This window comes from Arvicola amphibius, chromosome 1, assembly GCF_903992535.2.
Source record: "Arvicola amphibius chromosome 1, mArvAmp1.2, whole genome shotgun sequence".
NCBI classification, from domain to species: Eukaryota; Metazoa; Chordata; class Mammalia; order Rodentia; family Cricetidae; genus Arvicola; species Arvicola amphibius.
In genome coordinates, this window is record NC_052047.1 from 48180341 (window position 1) to 48199548 (window position 19208).

A 19208-nucleotide genomic window follows, 5' to 3' on the forward strand; every position below is an offset into this window, starting at 1 on the left:
CAGGCTGGCCTCAAGCTCACAGAGATCTGTCTGTGCCCTACTGAGTGCTGGGATTAAAAGTGTGGGCCATCACTGCCTAGCAGGATTTTTTCTTTTTCTTCCTTCCTTCCCTTCCTCTCTTCCTCCCTCCCTCCTTCCTTCCTCTGACCCAGGTTAAAAAAAATCAGATAACTTTCAGTGACTGTCAAGGTTGTTGCTTTTGGCAAGGAAATACTGTAGACTACCCTGAAAAGAGACATACAATAGCTAGAAGGTATTTTAAAAGTCAATCTAAAAGTGGTGTAAAGGCTAGTGAGGTCACAGTCCACTATTTAGATTTTTCCTAGACTATGTTGTAGGCAGGTTACACGTGATCCTCAGTTGACCTCAGTGATATTTGTACAGCTTCACAACTAATGTTGACTTGGGAAAGGGACCAATTTGTCTATGTTACAATGAGTGACTTCATAAAGACACGTGATATCCTTTGAAGACATCTGATAGCCCCAAGCAACTGCCCTTGGAGGCCCATAGATTAACTCAGTAAAAGGTCCAACTATACTTCCCCTATTTTTTCTTATCAAAGGCAAGGGATGAAACACCGGTACTGTACAATGGAGTCTTTGAATGGCAGAAGAGCTGTGACCTTTATATGGTCAAGGATTATTAATGGGTAAAGATTCTGGTTTGGCACCAGACCTCTCAGAACATTTTAATTATTTTCCACATATGCCTTCTTTTCAAATGGGCCTTTACTTTTGTCTGGCTGTCAACCTAAGAAACAGGAGTGCATCACAGAATCCCTGGACTTCTTGTCCATTTTGGTTGTGGGTTCCAACACAGATGAGAAACTTTTCTCCCCTCAAACATCTCAGAGTCATGGGGAATTCATAAGCCATGTTTGCTGTCTCGCTGACACGCAAATACATATGTTCTGCCATTGGTGAATTCTTTCATTGTGTAGAGTACTACATTCTAAAGATACATTATTCATGAGTAAGTAGTGTCAGTACAAAGTTCTCAAAGGAATTCTGTAGATCTAAATGAAGTACAGAAAGCTTCAGAACTCAGGGAAGACATTTCCGGGGCTCTTCTTCCAATAGTAGGGTGATGGATTCTACTACTGCAGATTATCACATAATTTGAAATGAAAAAGGTACCACGAGATAAATTCGCCATAGGAGTAGGTAGGGTTCTATCATTTCATAAAGTTGTCAGGCAGCAGTAAATGTTGAAACATATCAAGGCATGGATGTAAGTTTCTGGAAGACACAGTCTGGGGAAGACTGAAACAACATGACTGGAGCAGATCAGAAATCTTCATTTCTTAAGGATCCCACACAAGGACACTTCTGTCTGCCCTCTCTCAAAGACCTAGCAGTGCTCCTGCCTCTGAGAGCGTTTACCTAGCCCAAGTCAACGCTCCTTTCCTCCGGCCTGAAACCCGCTAAACTTACCAACTCCCTTAGGAATGCACAAGCTCTACAACTTCCAGGGTGATAGTGGTGGGGTGTGTGGAGTGTGCGAGGTGTGTGTGTTTGGGACGGGAGGGCAAAGTGCGCGGGTAGCCGACTTTGCACGTGCGCGGAAGCCGAGTTCGGCGGCCTGGGGTATTTTGGGTCCAAGGCCGTCCCGTACTGCTCGGGCGGCGCGTTGCATCCTGGGCCTCGGCGTGTAGTTTGCGGGCGCCGTCATGAACCCCGAGAGCTTCGCGGCGGGCGAGCGGCGAGTTTCGCCGGCGTACGTGAGGCAGGGCCGCGAGGCTCGGCGCGCGCACGAGCACCTCATCCAGCTGCTTCTAGAGCAGGTACTCCCCTGCCTCGGTGCCCGGGTTCTGCGTCTTCGGGGAGGGCAGGGATGGGGCGGGGCGGCGCGCTCCTCGGTGTCCACGGAACTGCCAAAGTCCGGGTCTTCGCCAGACTGGGCCGGTCGGGGAAGGCAAGGACTGGAAGGCATGGCGTGATGTTGGTAAACGCACTGCAGCCGGCAGCGTTCCGCCCCACCTCTCAGGCGGGCCTCGTTCCTGGCCGCAGTGCTGAACTTCAGTAACCCCGAAGTTTGAAAACTCCTCACTGAGGGCATCGCTTTGACCGTTCTCTAATTTAACTGGGATTTAAGAATCCTAGCAAACCTAAGTGTCCGGATTCCTTCTATTCTCAATCTCTAGTTTGTCAGCCTCTAGTTTGAAAACTCCTCATTGAGGGCATCGCTTGACCGTTAACCTAACTTAACTGGGATTTAAGAATCCTAGCAAACCTAAGTGTCTGGATTCCATCTAGTCTCAGTCTCTAGCTTGTAGTCAAATAGAATACGAACGTTCGGTCAGCTGGCAGTTTCTTCATAGTTGCTGATTTGAGGAGTCAAGGGGCATAACACAAAACACATTAAAAAAATCATTGGTGTGGGGTTTTAGGGAACGATAATTTTCCTGAATATAAATATCTTTACATTTTTTTTTAAAGGGCAAGTGTCCAGAGGATGGCTGGGATGAAAGCACACTTGAGCTCTTTCTGCATGAGCTTGCAGTCATGGATAGCAACAATTTCTTGGGTAATTGTGGGGTGGGAGAAAGGGAAGGGAGAGTGGCCTCTGCTTTGGTTGCTCGTCGTCATTACAGGTATGTTTCTTAAGCCAGTTATGAGAGCCTTTGGGCCCCTCCCCCAGGTGGAGTGGGAGGAACTTAAAAATGGTTATGGTATTCATAGTAAATTTTAAAGTTTCCACTCACAGTTTCTCCCCTCTTCAAATGGACGTGGGAACACTCCCAGCAGGTGCTTTTCATGCCAGAGTTGAAGTTCCAGTATGTGATGGTTTCCCTTTCAGACACTTCATAGTCAACAGTGCTGTGTTCTGCTAAATATTTAAACTAGTAAATCTGCTTGGTTCTAAAAGCTTAATATTGTCAATACAAAAAAAAAAAAAAAACCGAGTTCCTCTCAAGATACTAACAAGTAACAGGTGACCCAAATATCATGTTGTGGTGTAACAGTTTCATGAGCTTTTTATTTTATTTTATTTATTTATTTTTTTTTTGGTTTTTCGAGACAGGGTTTCTCTGAAGCTTTTTTAGAGCCTGTCCTGGAACTAGCTCTTGTAGACCAGGCTGGCCTCGAACTCACAGAGATCCGCCTGTCTCTGCCTCCCGAGTGCTGGGATTAAAGGCGTGCGCCACCACCGCCCGGCTTCATGAGCTTTTTATAATGAAATAGTCACAGAACAAGAAAATACTAAATCACAGACCAAGACTTTTAAAACACACTAGTAGAAATATGGAGGTAGGCCAGTTACAGCAAAGCAAGGCAATCCTAGTGTAAGTATCAGATAGCCTCTGGGTAGGTGAAATCCATTCCAGGGTCTCTGTACGTTCCAGAAGGATTTACCTAATAGTCATGGAGGTGACAGCCCACACACAGGGGAGACATTTTGGTTCTGAACCTGTACCTTGCCAGCTTACCCCAATCATAGAAGTTTAGACATAGAATCATAGAATGTTTAATGTGGGTGAGACTTTTTTTTGTAATTTCAGTTGACATAAATCATAGTTGTCTTTCTTTTGACAAGATAGTCTAATTCTCTCTTTGACTTTCAAAGACAGAGTCTCACTGTGTCACTGTGGCTGTTCGGGAACTCACTTTGTAGATCAGGCTGGCCTTGGATTTATAGAACTCTACCTGCCGCTACCTCCTGAATGGCAGGATTAAAGGCATGTGCCACCACACCCAGTCATATTTCCTTTTTAACTTGCAGGTTTTATTGGAGAGTAATGAACTTGAGAGCATAGTTTATCAGTATCTGAATTCCATTTTATAAGTACTTCTTTTTGTTGCAATCGATGGAGGAATGGGTGTATTAGATGATTACATTATTTGCATTAGTTTTGAAAGTTTTTTTTAACCCATCTTGAAGAGTGGTTTAATTTTTCTTCCACACCTGCCTCTTCATCCTGAGTGCCAGAATTTAAGGCATGAGCCACCACCTCCTGCAAAAAAATGCTTTAATTATTAATTGATTGTGCTTTTGGATATGGTTGCTTATTTCCATCTTCTACCCTTTCTGTGAGAAATATGAACTCTTAAAAACATTTTTTTTAAATCAAAGTGCAGTTTTAGAGGCATACTAAAATTTGATTTTAACATGAACTATGATAATGAGTATGGATGTAAGTTTCCTGTCTCGCTGCCCTTGTAACGGGGTTCATATGTAATATATGTAGAAGACTCACACGTAAAGTGTGCTCATAGGGAGGTGCAGCACTAGTGCACAGTTTCTGATCTACCTGACTGTAAGAGATTGTGTTTACAGATTGAGTTATTTTAAAGAACATTCAAAGGCATCTGTAAGTGTATAGGGCCATCTAAGACAAGTAGATTTGTACACTCATTTTCAAGAAACATAATTTTAAAAAAATTAGAACAGTTTTTGCCAAGGGTGGTGGTACTGTCTGTAATCCCAGCACTTAGCAAAAATGGGGAGGGTCTAAAGTATAGGGTGGCCAGTGCTACCTGTGGGATCCCGTCTCAAAAGGCTACTGTCACCACCAGCAGCAAATGAGGGCAGTTTCTGAAGCAAGCATCTTGTTCAGGTCAGAATCTGTCCCGCTGTGGTGGAGGAAGGGAAGAGGGAATAAGATGTTCCCTGTACCGTAGTTTTAAACAGATTACTCTAAAGGTTAATGGCTTAAAATGATGACTATTTCTTCAGTTCTGTGTGTTAACTGAGCTCAGCAGCTCAGTGTTGTGGGTTTCCGGTGTAGTTGTTAGATGTCAGCTAAGAGAGTAGTTTTGTGGAAGGTTAGAGTCGGCAGTCTACTAAAGATGACTTGGTTACATGGCTGAGGGCTCAGCTTGTCTCTTCCTGTGAGGATTTTGAGAGGCAGTACACACTAACAAACTCCTCAAGAAGTCTGATGAAGACTTTAGGCTCCAGACAATAACTTCTGAGTCAACCAAGTCAGTATGGACACCCCCCCATACGGATTTAGATAGGTGAGAGAATTAGACTGTCTCTTGGTGAGGACCAACAGGAAAACAGAAATTGATATGGTGGTCCTTGGGGATTACTCCACATTAGTCATTTATGAAGTGTGCGTGCAATAGTGGAAGACTGTCTCTGCTAGGTTTTGGTTATTTAGTTGTAAATATGTGTATTAATTACTTGAACACTGAATGTATTTGTACAGTTTTTGGTCCATTTTTTGCTTAGGTTCATCCATGGAATTGGGCGGTCTGGTGATATTTCTGCTGTGCAACCAAAAGCTGCAGGCTCTAGCCTCTTGAACAAAATTACCAATTCTTTGGTGCTTAATGTCATCAAGCTGGCCGGTACGTATCATGTCAATCATAATGTGACTTGTGAGTAGACAGCACACTAGTTTCTTGTGTTTATATCTCTTTAAAGCAACATGAATTTGCATTTTTAAAAGTGCACACATGTAAACCTGTTTCAGACAAGACAGAAAACAACCCCAGGGATGACTTTTAACCATGACTTTCATGAGAGCCAATAAGAAAGAGAAACACCAGGGTTACAGTCCATGTTATTTTATGAACCAAATTTATCATTTCTTCCAGAAGGATGTTGGCTTTTCATGTTTTGTTTGGTTTATGAGATAATAAATTGCTTTATTTCTTATTTGTAGGTGTTCATTCCGTGGCCAATTGCTTTGTAGTTCCTATGGCAACTGGTATGAGTCTAACCTTGTGTTTCTTAACATTGCGACACAAAAGACCTAAGGCCAAGTATATCATATGGCCGCGGATAGACCAGAAGTCCTGCTTTAAGTCCATGGTCACTGCAGGTAAAAGAAATGCAGCATATGTAATGCTTTAAACATCCAGTGGGAAACTCAGATTTTTATATAGAGATAGGTAAATGAAAAATTAAATGTACTCCATATTCATGCTTTAAAGAAATTTCAGTAAAGTATTCATAAAACTTAGCACATATTTTGTTTTAGCAATTTGTAAGCTTATGTATACTTACATTTACCATTAAAGTTTACATAATTATTTGTGGGGTCATCTTTAATTATATGCTGGTTAAGTGCAATATTTCAGTTAAAAATCTGAAGGACTTGGGCTGGAGAGATGGCTCAGAGGTTAAGAGCATTGGCTGTTCTTCCAGAGGTCCTGAGTTCAATTCCCAGCAACCACATGGTGGCTCACAACCATCTGTAATGAGATCTGGTGCCATCTTCTGGCCTTCAGGCACACACGCAGAAAGAATGTTGTATACATAATAAATAAATAAATCTTAAAAAAAATCTGAAGGACTCTTGGGCCATAAGATGGGTCAGTGATCTCCAGGTGACTGAAATTTATAGTTTTGTTTAGCAGTGAAACACAAAGTTTATGGGTATGGTTTATTTATTTTAGCATTTGTATTTTATTATCATTTACGTCTGTCTCTGAAAAATGTAAACTCAAGCGAAATTGAAATGTTCCCAGAGAATGAGTAGGCTTCATTTTTTTTTTTTTTTTTTTTTCAGAACTTGAGCTGGACTAGTCATCTTTTTGGTTATCAAAACACCTGAGCAATTAACTTCTGTAGGCTTCTGGTTAACATGTGTGTTCCTTATTTTATAGACTCCATTCCTTTTCATTTCACAGTGCTAAAGATCCAGTCTGGTTGCTGGTTGTTCTTCACACCCTTTTGTCTTGTTTCTGATTAATGTCAGTTCTGATTGTCTTAGTTAGAGTTTCTTTTGCTGTGAAGAGACATCATGACCACAGAAACTTTTAAAAAGGCAAACATTTAATTGGGGTGGCTTACATTTCAGAGGTTTAGTCCATTATCATGCTGCAACATGGTGGCATGCAGACAGACATGATGCTGAAAAGTAGCCGAGAGTCTTACATCTGGACGCCCAAGTAACAGGAAGTGGTCTGAGATACTGTGCGAGGCTTGAGCATAAATGAGACCTCAAAGCCCACCCCACAGTGACACACTTCCTACTCCCATAAAGCCACACCTCCTAATAGGGCCACTACTTATGAGCTTATGGGGGCCAATTACATTCAAACTATATACTGAGCCGCCATCTTTATTACTAGAGGAAAAGCTTGTTAGTGAAATAAATATTTAGAGTTCTTTTGTACAATTGCATTGCTTCTTAGAGTTCTGGAATCATCTTGCATTTAATTGACACTAATGTTTAGATTTCTGGTTGACTTGGTTAGGTTTTGAACCAGTGGTGATTGAAAATGTTTTGGAAGGTGACGAGCTGCGTACTGACCTGAATGCCGTGGAGGCTAAAGTCCGGGAACTCGGGCCTGATCATATTCTGTGCATTCATTCTACTACATCCTGTTTTGCTCCAAGGGTGCCTGATAGGTAACTGACTTGTGAATATTGGTCTTTAGATGCTCTTTTGAATAAACCTTGTCCACTAATTCCCAAGCACGACGAGATAACACTTGGTAGGAAGTAGTGAATGTACTGGCCTAAGAGAATAAGTTAATCCTGGGGATACGTATTGTAGTGGTTTGGAGAAGTTTGATGCTGAAGGAATAACAGCTGGTGTGAAGGTGGAGATCCCCTATCCAAATCTTAGTGCACCTTACTTGTCTGCTTTCTTGTCCTTGCCGCTTTCAGTCTCTCACTGTTGTTGCCCTCACTGCTTCAGCCTTCCCAAGTGAATCGCTGGCTTAGTAGTTTTCCCCATCACTGTCTCTTTGCCTTTGCAATTCATTTACTAAGTAGGAATGATCGTTACTAACAGATTATAAATAAAGTATTTTAGGATTATTTACATGTTTTTGATTGGGAAATTAAGCTAGATATGTAACGTGGTTGATGATAATATAAATTAGAAAATTAAAACCATGGGGGTGGCAGATGTTCATTTTTCTAAAGGATAGCCACAGTTTTTGTTTTTGTTTTTTTTGATTTTTTTTTGAAAATGTCATAGGGCTTAAGTTTATTGACAGGAATTTCTGTTTTTGCCAGAAGCTCTGGTTTGTTCTCATTTCAACATCTTTAACAGAAGTGCTAATAATTAATAAGAATTGTGTTGACTTTGGACTCTGGTTGCTAAGCTTTTGTGTTTGTGGACTCATGGTTTGGCAGTGATAGCCACATGTTAACTTTTTATTATTTTACAGGCAAATTTTGAAAGATCATATTGAAGCCATACTCTTGAAAATTTGCCTTCGGTCATTCATGAGCCTATGAATTCTGTTTTAAAATTATATTGCATATTCTGTAGTAGTTTATTAATGACCAATCATTTTAAATTTCTAAGCAGCAAGCATGTGGATGTTTGTATTAGCTGAATTATTTTTCTCTGTGGAGTTTCGCTTCATTTTGAGCCATATTGTCAGTGTGTGACGTTGTGTTTTACACACACACCTGATAGAAAAGATTCCAGAGAATTCAGTAGTGGGCAGGTTGTCACTTGTCACTTTTTGTTGTATGATGTAATGATTGCTTTTGATGAGTGAGGTTATGAAAATGGCAGTATAAAGTTAGTGTATTTGATCTTCTGATTTTATAATCTTAATTTTAATGATATAGCATTTATTTTGTTTTTATTGGTTAATTATTGAGAAGTATTGAGTAAGAAATCCATGTAAAAGGAATATTAAAAGAATGTCACTTTTGATAGCTATTAAAATTAGCTTCTGATTTAGAATACAGTGGAATTCACGTGGAAAATCTGTTTCCTGCTTTTTTTTGCCTTTCATTTAATACCTCTTTTATGTCCTGTTAACACATCTGATTAATTTAGATCATTTAAAAGCTACTTACAGGTTTGTTGTACTTTAGGGAATCCTTTCACTAGAGAACACATGAAAAACATGCCTTTTATCTTCTGAAGAATATATTTATGTGTGTTCCAATTCTATTTTGTTAGTAACAGAAGAAATTTTGGTATTGATTGTGAGACAGATGTGTGCGTGTGTGTGCTTGCTTGTGTGTGTGTTTGTGTTTGTGCCCCAATGGTTGATTTTAGGCATCTTCCTCTATTACTCTGCACTTTATTCTTTGAGACAGGGTCTCTCACTGAACCTGCAGCTCCCTGTTTCAGTTCCGTGGCTAGCACTTGAGCCCCAGCAATCATCCTGTCTCTGCTTGCCTGGTGCTGGGATTATAGGCACACACTGCCTTGCCTGACTTCTTAATGTGGGTTCTGGGGAATTGAACTCAGGTCCTCATGCTTGCAAGGCAAGCACTTTACTGACTGATTGATCCATGTCTCCAGCCCTAAAGATTGTTTTATTCATATCTTAGTCAGTGTTCTATTGCTGTGAAGAGACACCATGATCACAGCAGCTCTCATAAAGGAAAACATTCAATTGGGGCTTTCTTACAGTTTCAGAGGTTCAGTCCATTGTCATCATGACAGGGAGCATGGTGACTTGCAGCTCTAGACCTGGTGCTGGAGCAGTAGCTGAGAATCCTATATCCAGATCGCAGGCAGCAAGAAGAGACACTGGCCTGGCTTGTGCTTCTGAAACCTCAGAGCCCATCCCCAGTGACACATCTCCAACAGGCTACACCTCCTATTCCTTCTCAAGTAATGCTACTCCCTGATGACTAAGCAATCAAATTTATGAGTCTATGGGGCCATTATCATCCAAACAACAGTTCATAATACTTAAAGGAAGCAAATTGAAAGTTTCTGGCAATGAACATGATCTTATTCCCATTTATAGTTTTAAAACTTGTTCACGTCTAGGAAAAAAGATATCTCATGCATACCACTCCTTTATTTACTTACTTGAGACAGGGTCTTGCTGTGTATCTCTGATTGGCCTGGAATTTACTGTATAGAATTAGCTGGCCTCAAGTTCACTTCTGCTTTTTTGTGCCATGTATTTTAAGTATCTCCTTTTGGAAAGAAGCATAGAAATGCTTTGCTTCCAAATTCTATTTGTGAAACCAAACTTCTTTTTAGAAATCAATTTTGTTGCATCACAGGATTTAGTTATAGTTTTGCAGTGTACTGACGATGTTTTATAGGAGACTTTAGTCACAAGTAGTATTGGGTTTTGAGAAGGAACCTCTGCTGTATTGTGGTTCATTACCAAACTTAATATAAATTAGACTTTTAAATGTCTTTTTATGAGAGGTGTCAAATGAAAGAGTAAAGAAGGGTAGATTTTTAAGCCACAGTATTTTAAAGGATATATCCAAGTTGTTAGACAATGTCAGTGAGTTTTGGTACAGGAAGGTTGTAGTTGCCTCACCCCCCACCCCCTTTTTGTCTTTTTAAAATTAAGGTCTACTTGAAAGTGTAGTTTGTAAATTTTGTGAGATTTCTTAAGGTTTCCAGATATGCTTATTTATTTTCTCAGTACTAGCTTCAGTATGGTGAGTAGTCAAAGCAGTAAGAAGGGGAATCGCAGCCCTTTTTGAAGCATCATCTAATCTCTGTGCTTTGTAAGAAATTTGGAAATTATTGAAAAGTTACCATTGTAAACTTTTGTTTTGTTTTTCTTTGAGACAGGGTCTCACTATGTAGCCTGGCTGGCCTGGAACTTGCTGTGTAGACTAGGCTGACCTCACACTCACAGTGCCTCTGTGTATCAAGTCATAAGCTTTTCTAAATATGTTTTTCCTTCATTTATTAGTAACATTGAAAGGTTTTCTAAGGTTTTGTAAAGTGCTTGCTGTGTATTTCCAGGCTGATGAATTATATACAAAGATATTACAGAGGGAATTCAGTTTGTCATCCCCTTCTCTCTTTCCCTAATATACTTTAACACTATTGATAAAAACTTTCCATAATTATTATAAAGCACAGTATGAGTATGTCTTTCTGTAAATGTTTATGTTTATAGATTAGAAGAACTGGCTGTGATTTGTGCTAATTATGACATTCCGCATGTAGTCAACAACGCTTATGGATTACAGTCTTCCAAGTGCATGCATCTCATTCAGCAGGTGATTTATTATATTAATATTATATACTATAGGATTATGACTTTTTTTCCTACAGTCTAATATAGTGAAAGTTATTTAACTCTCTCTACTTTGGGGAGCATTAGAAACTTGTATCCAGTAATCTCTTGGTAAAGGTCATTCATTGTTCCTTGGTACTCTAATGGTAATTGAATAGTAACTTTTAAAGATTTTTTTATGCATCTATTTTGTGTGCATACACGTGTCTGTATGTGTAAGCGTATGCATACCTATATGTCTGTGTGTGTGTGCTTATTTGTGCAGTTGGGGCCAGAAGAGGGTCCTTCTGTTGTTCTCCTGTTCCTTCAAGGTGGAGTCGCTCTGAACCTGTAGGTTGAATGTTCTCAAGCAGGCTGGAAGTCAGCAAGCCCCAGTGATCCTCCTGTCTTCACCCTTTTTGGAGCTAGAGTTTTAGGTGTGCATGAAACGCCTGACCCGTTACATGGGTTCTGGGCTTCAAACTCTGGTCCTCATGGTTGCACAACAAGTGTTCTTCCTGGATGAGCCATTTCTCCTGCCCCTGGAAATAGCTTTGATGGTCCTGAATCAACACAGAAAGATTTCAGTAGCATTCTTAACTTTCTGAGATTTTTTTAAACCCTGGATGCTCATTTTTCTAATGTATTGAATTATATTATTGATGATTATATTTTATATAGAGAAAAGAAAACAGGAAGAGTGAGAGTGAACCATGTAAACACATAAACATATTTTCAAATCTTAAAAAAAATACAAAACATTTAAATATTTTCCAGGATCTAAAGACTCTTCTATTTGCTGCTGCCCTATGACCTTTACTCTTCGCTCTTACCTTTCCTTTGCTGTCTTTTCATCATTCCTTGACTTTTCAAGGCAGCCTCACAGGTCTAGGTGGATCGTGTTTGGTGCGGATGGAGCAGAAGAAAGGGACACAGTGTTCTGTGCTGGAACTGGCGAGAACACTTTACATGAGTGCTCACTTTTATTGAATTGCCCCTCCTTTCCTCTTCTTCTAATTCCTAGTACAAGAAAATTACTACATTTATTTGTGTGAGTGTTCAAGCTCACACGTGTGTCATAATATGCATAAGGAGGTCAGAGGACAACTTGTAGGAGTCCGTTCTTTCCTCAACCATGTGGTTCCAGAGCTAGAACCAGGGCTGTCAGGGTTGGTGGTGAGTACCTTTAACCACAGAGTCATCTCACTGCTCCTCCCCCTTTGTATCTTTAACGCTTTCAAAGTTCAAATGCATTAGCATCTCTAAAAGTTTATAAAAGGAAGGAGCAGGTGATCATAGCTATCTTTATTTTTAATCATAGCTATCTTATAAGTACCGCTATTCATTTATAATGAACGTTTTTCTGTTTCCGTGAATGTACTGTTTTCACATAGTTTTAGATACTGTGTATATTTAACAAAAGACTTTAAGCCTTATTAGTTATATGTTTATACTTTCCACGTGCCTATATTTGTTTTCACACACATCATTTTGAAAGATTTATTGTGATTTATTTATTTATATATGGGAGAGAGATGGCCTGAGGAGGCCAGGAGAGGCGTTGCATCCCTTGAAACTGAAACTGGAGTTTAAGGTGTTTGTGAGCTGCATAGGTGGGTGCTGGGGTCAGAGTTCTGATCTTCACACTAGAGCAGCCATTGCTCTAACTGCTGAGCTATCTCTGCAGCCTGATATGAGTCATTTACTCATGTTATTCCCTAATTGAGAATTGAAAGTGGAGTGATAGTGGTAGACTAATGGAGGGCCAAACTAAGGGAAGCAGTGGAGCTGATGTGAAAGGTATCCTTGGGGCTGTTCTTCCTGGCACTCCACTTTGTCATGTGCGCGTGTGTGTATGTGTGTGATGTTTCTCGAATGCAGATGCTGTCTCGTAGGTATTATATTACTTTCTAAAATGGACTTGTCTTTAAGTAGTAAATAAACATTTCTGCAGATTGGCCTACATGAGGAGAGGTCATGCACTGTTGATTTAAACAACGTAAATGTGTAAGTCTTGTTGAGCTCTGACTGCTATTTTGTGACATTCTAAATAGAGTTAACTTTCACTCATACCTGTCATACATAATGCGGACAGCTTACCAAAGACCTCCATGTGTGGTAGGCATCCGGTCAGGCTGTTAATGTCTTAAAACTAATCCTATTAAGTTAAGGTGTATTTTCTCTGTTCCTGTTTATATATGGGGAAATATGCTCAATGGTTTAAGTGTTTGACCTGAGTCTCACAGCTGCTGAGGAAGTTGTATAGCAGTCTGCCACCAGGGCCTCTAGTTTCCCTAAAACAGAACAAAGCCCCGAGAAAGCACTATCACAGTGACCATGTAATTAGTGAAGAAAACTGTTATACCTGAAATGTCTTAGCACTCTTAAAAGATGTCCCAGAATGGCATGGTTCTGAACAGATAAGATACTCTGTTAGGTGTGTGTAATCTCAAGAAGTACACTTCTGGTTCTGTTTGCTGAAATGCCTATTCTGAGATGTTAAGACAAATTAATAGAGGGTACATAGTAGAGCTATAGAAATGTGTGTGGGATTGGCAGTTTAGAATGGAAGGTGAAGTTCCAAAGTGTGGGAAGCAGCTACTTCACTTGTTAAGAATTGGCGCAAAGTAGGTGTTACTGCTACTTACCCACACACCTGATTGTTATTTTATTCAGTAGGTTTTCTGACTTCCCATAGTATGTGAGCTACCACAGTATGTGCTGGGGACACAGCGTTGCAGCCCATTTCCCAGCAGCCTCCGTCATGCTAGGTTTTTCATTTTCTTCCTTAGTGGCAGCCTATTGTTAGTGTGGGGTGTGACCCTTGAACATTTCTGAGTGTTTTTTGTGAAGGAGTGTGCAGTCTTCATGGTGAAAGGGTGGGTGTAGCAGTCTGGAGTCTGCTTCACCTTTCTCAGTCCGCCCACTCCCAGGTCAGGCTCATGCTCCTCTCAGAAAGCCTAGAGAGTATTATTTCTGGACACTTTCAACCTGGCACCACTTGCTGTGCTTTCTCTTCACTTATCCTGTTGATGTTTATGCTGTCCCCTCTTCCTGAGATGGGTTTCTTCTGTTCATAGTCTGCTAGGAAGTAAGAGTCATGGCAAGAGTAAGGCTGAAACAGCCAGGCGATGGTCTCTGACTGTCTGCTCCCCTCAGTTGCTTCTACTGCCTCCACCTGTTGCCTGTATCTGGTCTCTCAGATTAGACCAGCTATCTGCGATTTCCATTCTCCCTGAGATACAGAAATGGGGAAGAAGTGTGAAAACGAAGGTCAAATGTGGTTATAATATTAATAGGAATGTAGATTGTGAATACAGATTGAAAATCTGTGGCTGCAGATAAAGAAAAAACTATGTGAGTTGAAATTTAGATGGTATCTCCATTTTTAAGAGGAGAAAATTGCAGCACATTAGACAGAAGGTCATAGCTGTGTCAGATGGGAAGCAGAACTTGGCTCCACATTTCTAGTAGGTCTGCGTTCAGCTCTGTGCTGGGATATTAGACTTCCATTTGAAGTTCATTTGCCTTGGAATGAGACTATCTAAGATCACATGTTAAGGATCACAAGTTATGGAGAAACATTGATTTTGGAACTTCCAGGAATATACAGATGAAATTGCCATTGGTTGATGCTTTTCTCTTTTGTGATCAGAGCCGTTATGAAAGTAGAGCTTGTTTAAAGGCTGGGCTTGGAGCTTTATGCCTGGCCTGTATGAAGCCCCTGGGGTTAATCTCCAGCACTGTAAAACAAACAGATAAAAAACGTTAGTAGATTTTCCCAAGTGTCAGAGAGAGGCACTTAATTTTCTAGCTGCTTGGTTGGCACTTTGGGCAGCTGTAGTTTATTAGATTGTGATGCTAGGTATTTAAAACTACTTAATCACCATAGACCTTATTGTCAAATAAAAGTCATAGGTGTGGGAGAAATGCTTTGTCTCATACTCAGTTTTAAGGTAAAAAGCTGTTTCAGAGGAATTCCCTCTTGCACTGGTAATGACACCCCACCTGCTTTATGCAGGTTGAGTTTAGTGATTAATCTGTGAAAGCCAATGTACACTGCAGTGTGCTGGGTGTTGTGCATATAATGAGCACCACCCAAGCTGGAGTTCAGTTCTGTAAACCCTGGACTTGCACTGCCACAGAGAAAATTTCATCCCTTCACCTGCCTTTAAACAAATGTCTATACACTGTTTCTCAGTTTTACTTTTTAATTAAGGTAAAATTAGCCTTTGTAAATGTGGGAATGAAATAAAATTTGTATGTATCATTTTGTACGACATTTTTTTTTTTTTTGTGGCCTTTGCTTGTTAATAGAAGTTGTTGTCTGTCCTAGCTACTGACATGTGACCCATATGTTGTTTGATTCTAGGGGGCTCGGGTTGGTAGAATCGATGCTTTCGTTCAGAGCTTGGACAAAAATTTTATGGTTCCAGTAGGTGGTGCTATAATTGCTGGCTTTAATGAATCCTTCATTCAGGAAATTAGCAAGATGTATCCAGGTAAATAGATAACTTGATTTTTGGAAAAATTAACTAATGAACAAAAATGTATGTGCATATAGTCTGCTGTGATGAGTTGATTTCTCGAGCCTGCCCCATCAGTCCTCCTGCATATGCCCCGCCCTCTGTTTTCAGGAAGAGCTTCAGCTTCGCCATCCTTAGACGTCCTTATCACCTTGTTGTCACTGGGCTGCAATGGCTACAAGAAACTGTTAAAGGAAAGAAAGGTGAGGTTTGCTCCTGTTGAATGCCAGGGTTCTAGCCTGTATATCTCACTTATATAGGATATGCTGAGAAATAGTTCAGATGCATTATTTTACTATTAGTATTTGTTATTTAGAAACATCTGTATTGGGAATTATTTGTTCATTTATCACCTAAAGGTAGCGGGGCTCTCCTTTTTTTGTTACTAATTTTTATTAAATAATTTTCTTTTGCATTTATTTGTGTGCTCATGTGCATGTGCCATGGCACATGTGTGGGGGTCAGGGTCAATCTGTGGGTACAGAGATTGGACTCAGGTTATCAAGAGTAGGAAGAGTTGCCTTGCCTTTTACCTGCTTTGCAGCTCTGCCTTTTCTTTTAGGACAGGGTCTTGTGAGGCCCTGACTGACTGGAGCTTGCTTTATGTAGACAAAGCAGGCCTCATACAGTGGGTAATCCTCCAGCCTCTGCTTCCTGAGTAGTGGGACTACAGGCATCTGTCACCCACTTCTGGCATAGAGGCTCTTGAAATGGGAAAGTTTTCTTTTGAGTGATTTGGAAGCCTGAAGGCTTGTTATGGTGTGAAGGACTAGTCCTCGGTGGAAGAGCCAGTAGGAGTCAGCCCCGTTCTTATTCTAAAATAATAAATCCCTCCATCATTGCTGAAATGCTTGGCTTATGCTGGCCTTGAAAAGAAAAGCAATGAACTTTGTGGTTCCAGCTACTGAGGAGGCAGGAAGGAAACTCACTGGAGCCCAGGAATTGCTGGTCATCATAGTGAGAGCCAGTCTTTTAAAAGAAACTAACAGATGCTTCATTCGTAACAGTTCCCACCTTCCACTGTGAGTACCAGGGACTGAGCTCAGGTTGTCAAGCTTGCACAGCCAGCTCAACCATGCCACTGGTCCCCTGCTAGGTTCATTGTATCCATTCTTTGGTGTAGTACTCATCAAGTTCATTTGTAGGGATTGTCTCCATTTTGCATATGAAATTGTGATCTGGGAAGATGAGCTTGCTGAAGGATTGACTGGCCACTTTCAAGTCTCAGAACTGCTGGTGAAGACTGAGTCTGGGTGCTGCCCAGGCCCCTGTGTATGCTGTCTGAACCACTGTCTTCCATGTTTGCAGTTACTTCTACAGCACTGAGGGAGTGATCGATCCTTCTTCCTAGGCATTTGAGCCGTAAGGATGATGATTGATCTTGTGACCCTCCCATTCTATCTAGAGGAGGTATTTAAACTCCAGAGGCTCTCAAATGCACTAATTGATTTTATTTAAAATTCTTTGTATAGAATTACTTAGAACAAAGCCTGTCTAATGGAGTAATTTCCAGAATACTAAAATACTGATCTGAGAACTCTGACACTGCATGAAAAAATAATTGTTCTTTAATGTCTCCACATAGTAGGCCTTCCTGCAGAAAACGTGTATGTCCTCCATAAGTACAACTGCGTAAATGTAGCATAAATATTGCTTTTTTTAAATATTGGATTTGGTGCAGAAATGTAGCCTTTTTTTTTTTTTTTTTGTCTAAATGGACTCTCTCTGCTGTGAACATTTCATCATGGTAGTTTATTGGCTCAGCTGTGGAGAAGCCGAGGCAAAGCTATTTTGCGCCAGCCCAAGCTATTTATAAACCATCACTGAGAGCGCCTTTTTATGTTACTGCTGCTCTGTGAGCTAAAAGAGGGATGTTAAAGGAAAACTTGGGATTTCTTTTTATTCTGTGCCCTTATTCCCCACAATGGTATTTTTAGAGGTTATTTCTTCCAGCTATATCTCTTCAGGAAAGGCTTTACCTTTGTCACATTGAGCAGACAAGAGCTCAGCTGGAAGCCATTCCTTTCCTCAAGCTTTCCTTTTGGAAGGGTGAAAGGATCAGAGAGTGGAACTTTGTGTGTGAATTGAGCCTCTCTGCCCTTAGCCCCCTCTTGATCAGTGCATCTGCTTCATAGAGGGAGGAATGACCAGGAGTTTAACGAAGAGGTCTTGAAGAAAAGAGGTTAAAATACAAGCGACTGTTTCTTTGGGTTTTCTTATGCAAAAAGAAAGATCAGCCTTAGAAGTTTGTCCACTCTGCCTTGCTTCCAGAGAAGCCCATTATCTGCCCAGCTCTCCTTATAGAAAAATACTTTGCCGACCAGGGTGGCAGACCGTCATTTATTGTTGCAAGTATCTGCTGAATTGGGCAAGTTCAGAAGAGGGGTTTAGTAGAATGGCTGTTCTGGGGCTAGAACTTGTGAGCTGACGCTTAGAGGATAAACCATATTCTAGAACACTAGATTGTAACAACAACAGTGGCTTAACCAGAGCTAAATTTGGAAGAAGGAGTTTGTTTGTGCCCTGAAAGTAGAATTCTTGAATCTCTTGTCAATATCTGATTTGGGGCCTGGTTAGGAGACTTCAGCACCTTGAAAGCAGTGTTTTTGCCACCGAGGCAAGCATTGTTGAACATGTGTCAGTCCTTGGTGGCAGCCACAGTGGAGACCACAATATTTAGTATCAACTTTTTCAGCCGTGGATATCTGTGTGTGTGGATGTGCATCCATGCTGTTGTCCTTCTGTCCACGCATGGTTCCTACCTTCTGAGACAGACATTTCTCCACCCCATCACATGATGGGGCATGTTGCACAGACATAGCCTAGGACATTTTCTTGGAAGTTTGATGAACTATGCACATCTGGATTCTAGTGAGGGATAGTCTGGATGTTGGGTTTCAGTCTGCGGTCCAAAGCCCATACAAAAGATAATGCATAATATAATTCAGTTCCTTTTTCATAAAAAGTATAAGGTTTTGTGTTTTTGTTTTAGAAACATAGCTGACATTAGCATTCAGGTATACAGTTCCGTTTATCTGTAGTGAGAGTCTTTTAAAATTAAGTTAAATACAGCGCAAAGGACATAGAAAATCAATATTATTTCATTTCTTGAAAGTAAGATTTTTCTATACACATTTGCTTGTGCTGCTTATAAATCTCTCCTGTTACAGAAGTATTTTATAATAAATGTCAGTTATAGATTTAACTGTAGCAGAAAATAGTACAAGCTCTGTAGCACCTTCATGCATCAGGTAAAACTGCTTAGCTCAGTGTTAGTGTAGGATCGCCATTACGATATCCTGAAAGATATTTTAAAGTGTGGTGATATTAATAGGATGTTAGGACGCTACTCTGTGGCCTGTGTGCAGGTCAGTATGCTGCAGTTGAGGTTAGCTTACCTCCTACAGCCTCTACACGCAGAAAAGACTCTGTAAATATTTGTTGTTGAGCATGAGTTTCATTCGAAGATAGGTTTTAAAAATTGAGTTAAACACTAATGATATATGAGACTTAGTTACCTTATGATTATTTTTATAATAAAGATTTCTCTCCTTATGTTAGTTACAGTAAAAGCTGATTTCTGGCTAGGGGTGGAGACGTGTACCTGTAATGCCAGCACTTGGAAGGTAAGGTAGTCTAGGCTTCATGGCGAGACCAGATCTTAACAGATAACTCTGAACCTCTGACTAGCCGGTGATTGATAGAACTGATTGAAAGTACTTTATTAGTGGATTAGAATTGAACATGGACAAATTTAGTTTTTTAATCAACGTTTTATGTGCATGGTTACATTTGCAGGTACCCTCCAGGTAACTTTTCA

The 19208-nt window shown here is 40.4% G+C and overlaps 1 protein-coding gene across 7 annotated transcripts in view; it reads left to right on the forward strand.

Moving 5' to 3' along the window:
• Positions 1–1629: 1629 nt before the first annotated feature.
• The window catches only part of Sepsecs (Sep (O-phosphoserine) tRNA:Sec (selenocysteine) tRNA synthase), a 28920-nt gene continuing 11341 nt past the window's right edge, over positions 1630–19208 (forward strand). For 4 of the 7 annotated variants that reach the window (XM_038318503.1, XM_038318522.1, XM_038318512.1 and 1 more), the window contains exons 1-8: positions 1630–1786; positions 2442–2596; positions 5182–5300; positions 5618–5776; positions 7158–7311; positions 10764–10866; positions 15235–15364; positions 15500–15591. In XM_038318503.1, the coding sequence (XP_038174431.1) occupies positions 1673–1786; positions 2442–2596; positions 5182–5300; positions 5618–5776; positions 7158–7311; positions 10764–10866; positions 15235–15364; positions 15500–15591 (1026 nt within the window). In that variant the 5' untranslated portion in view covers positions 1630–1672. Of the gene's footprint in view, positions 1787–1895; positions 1948–2441; positions 2597–5181; positions 5301–5617; positions 5777–7157; positions 7312–10763; positions 10867–15234; positions 15365–15499; positions 15592–19208 lie in introns of those variants that run through there. The other 3 variants (XM_038318485.2, XM_038318494.2, XM_038318539.2) reach the window with 3 other exon arrangements.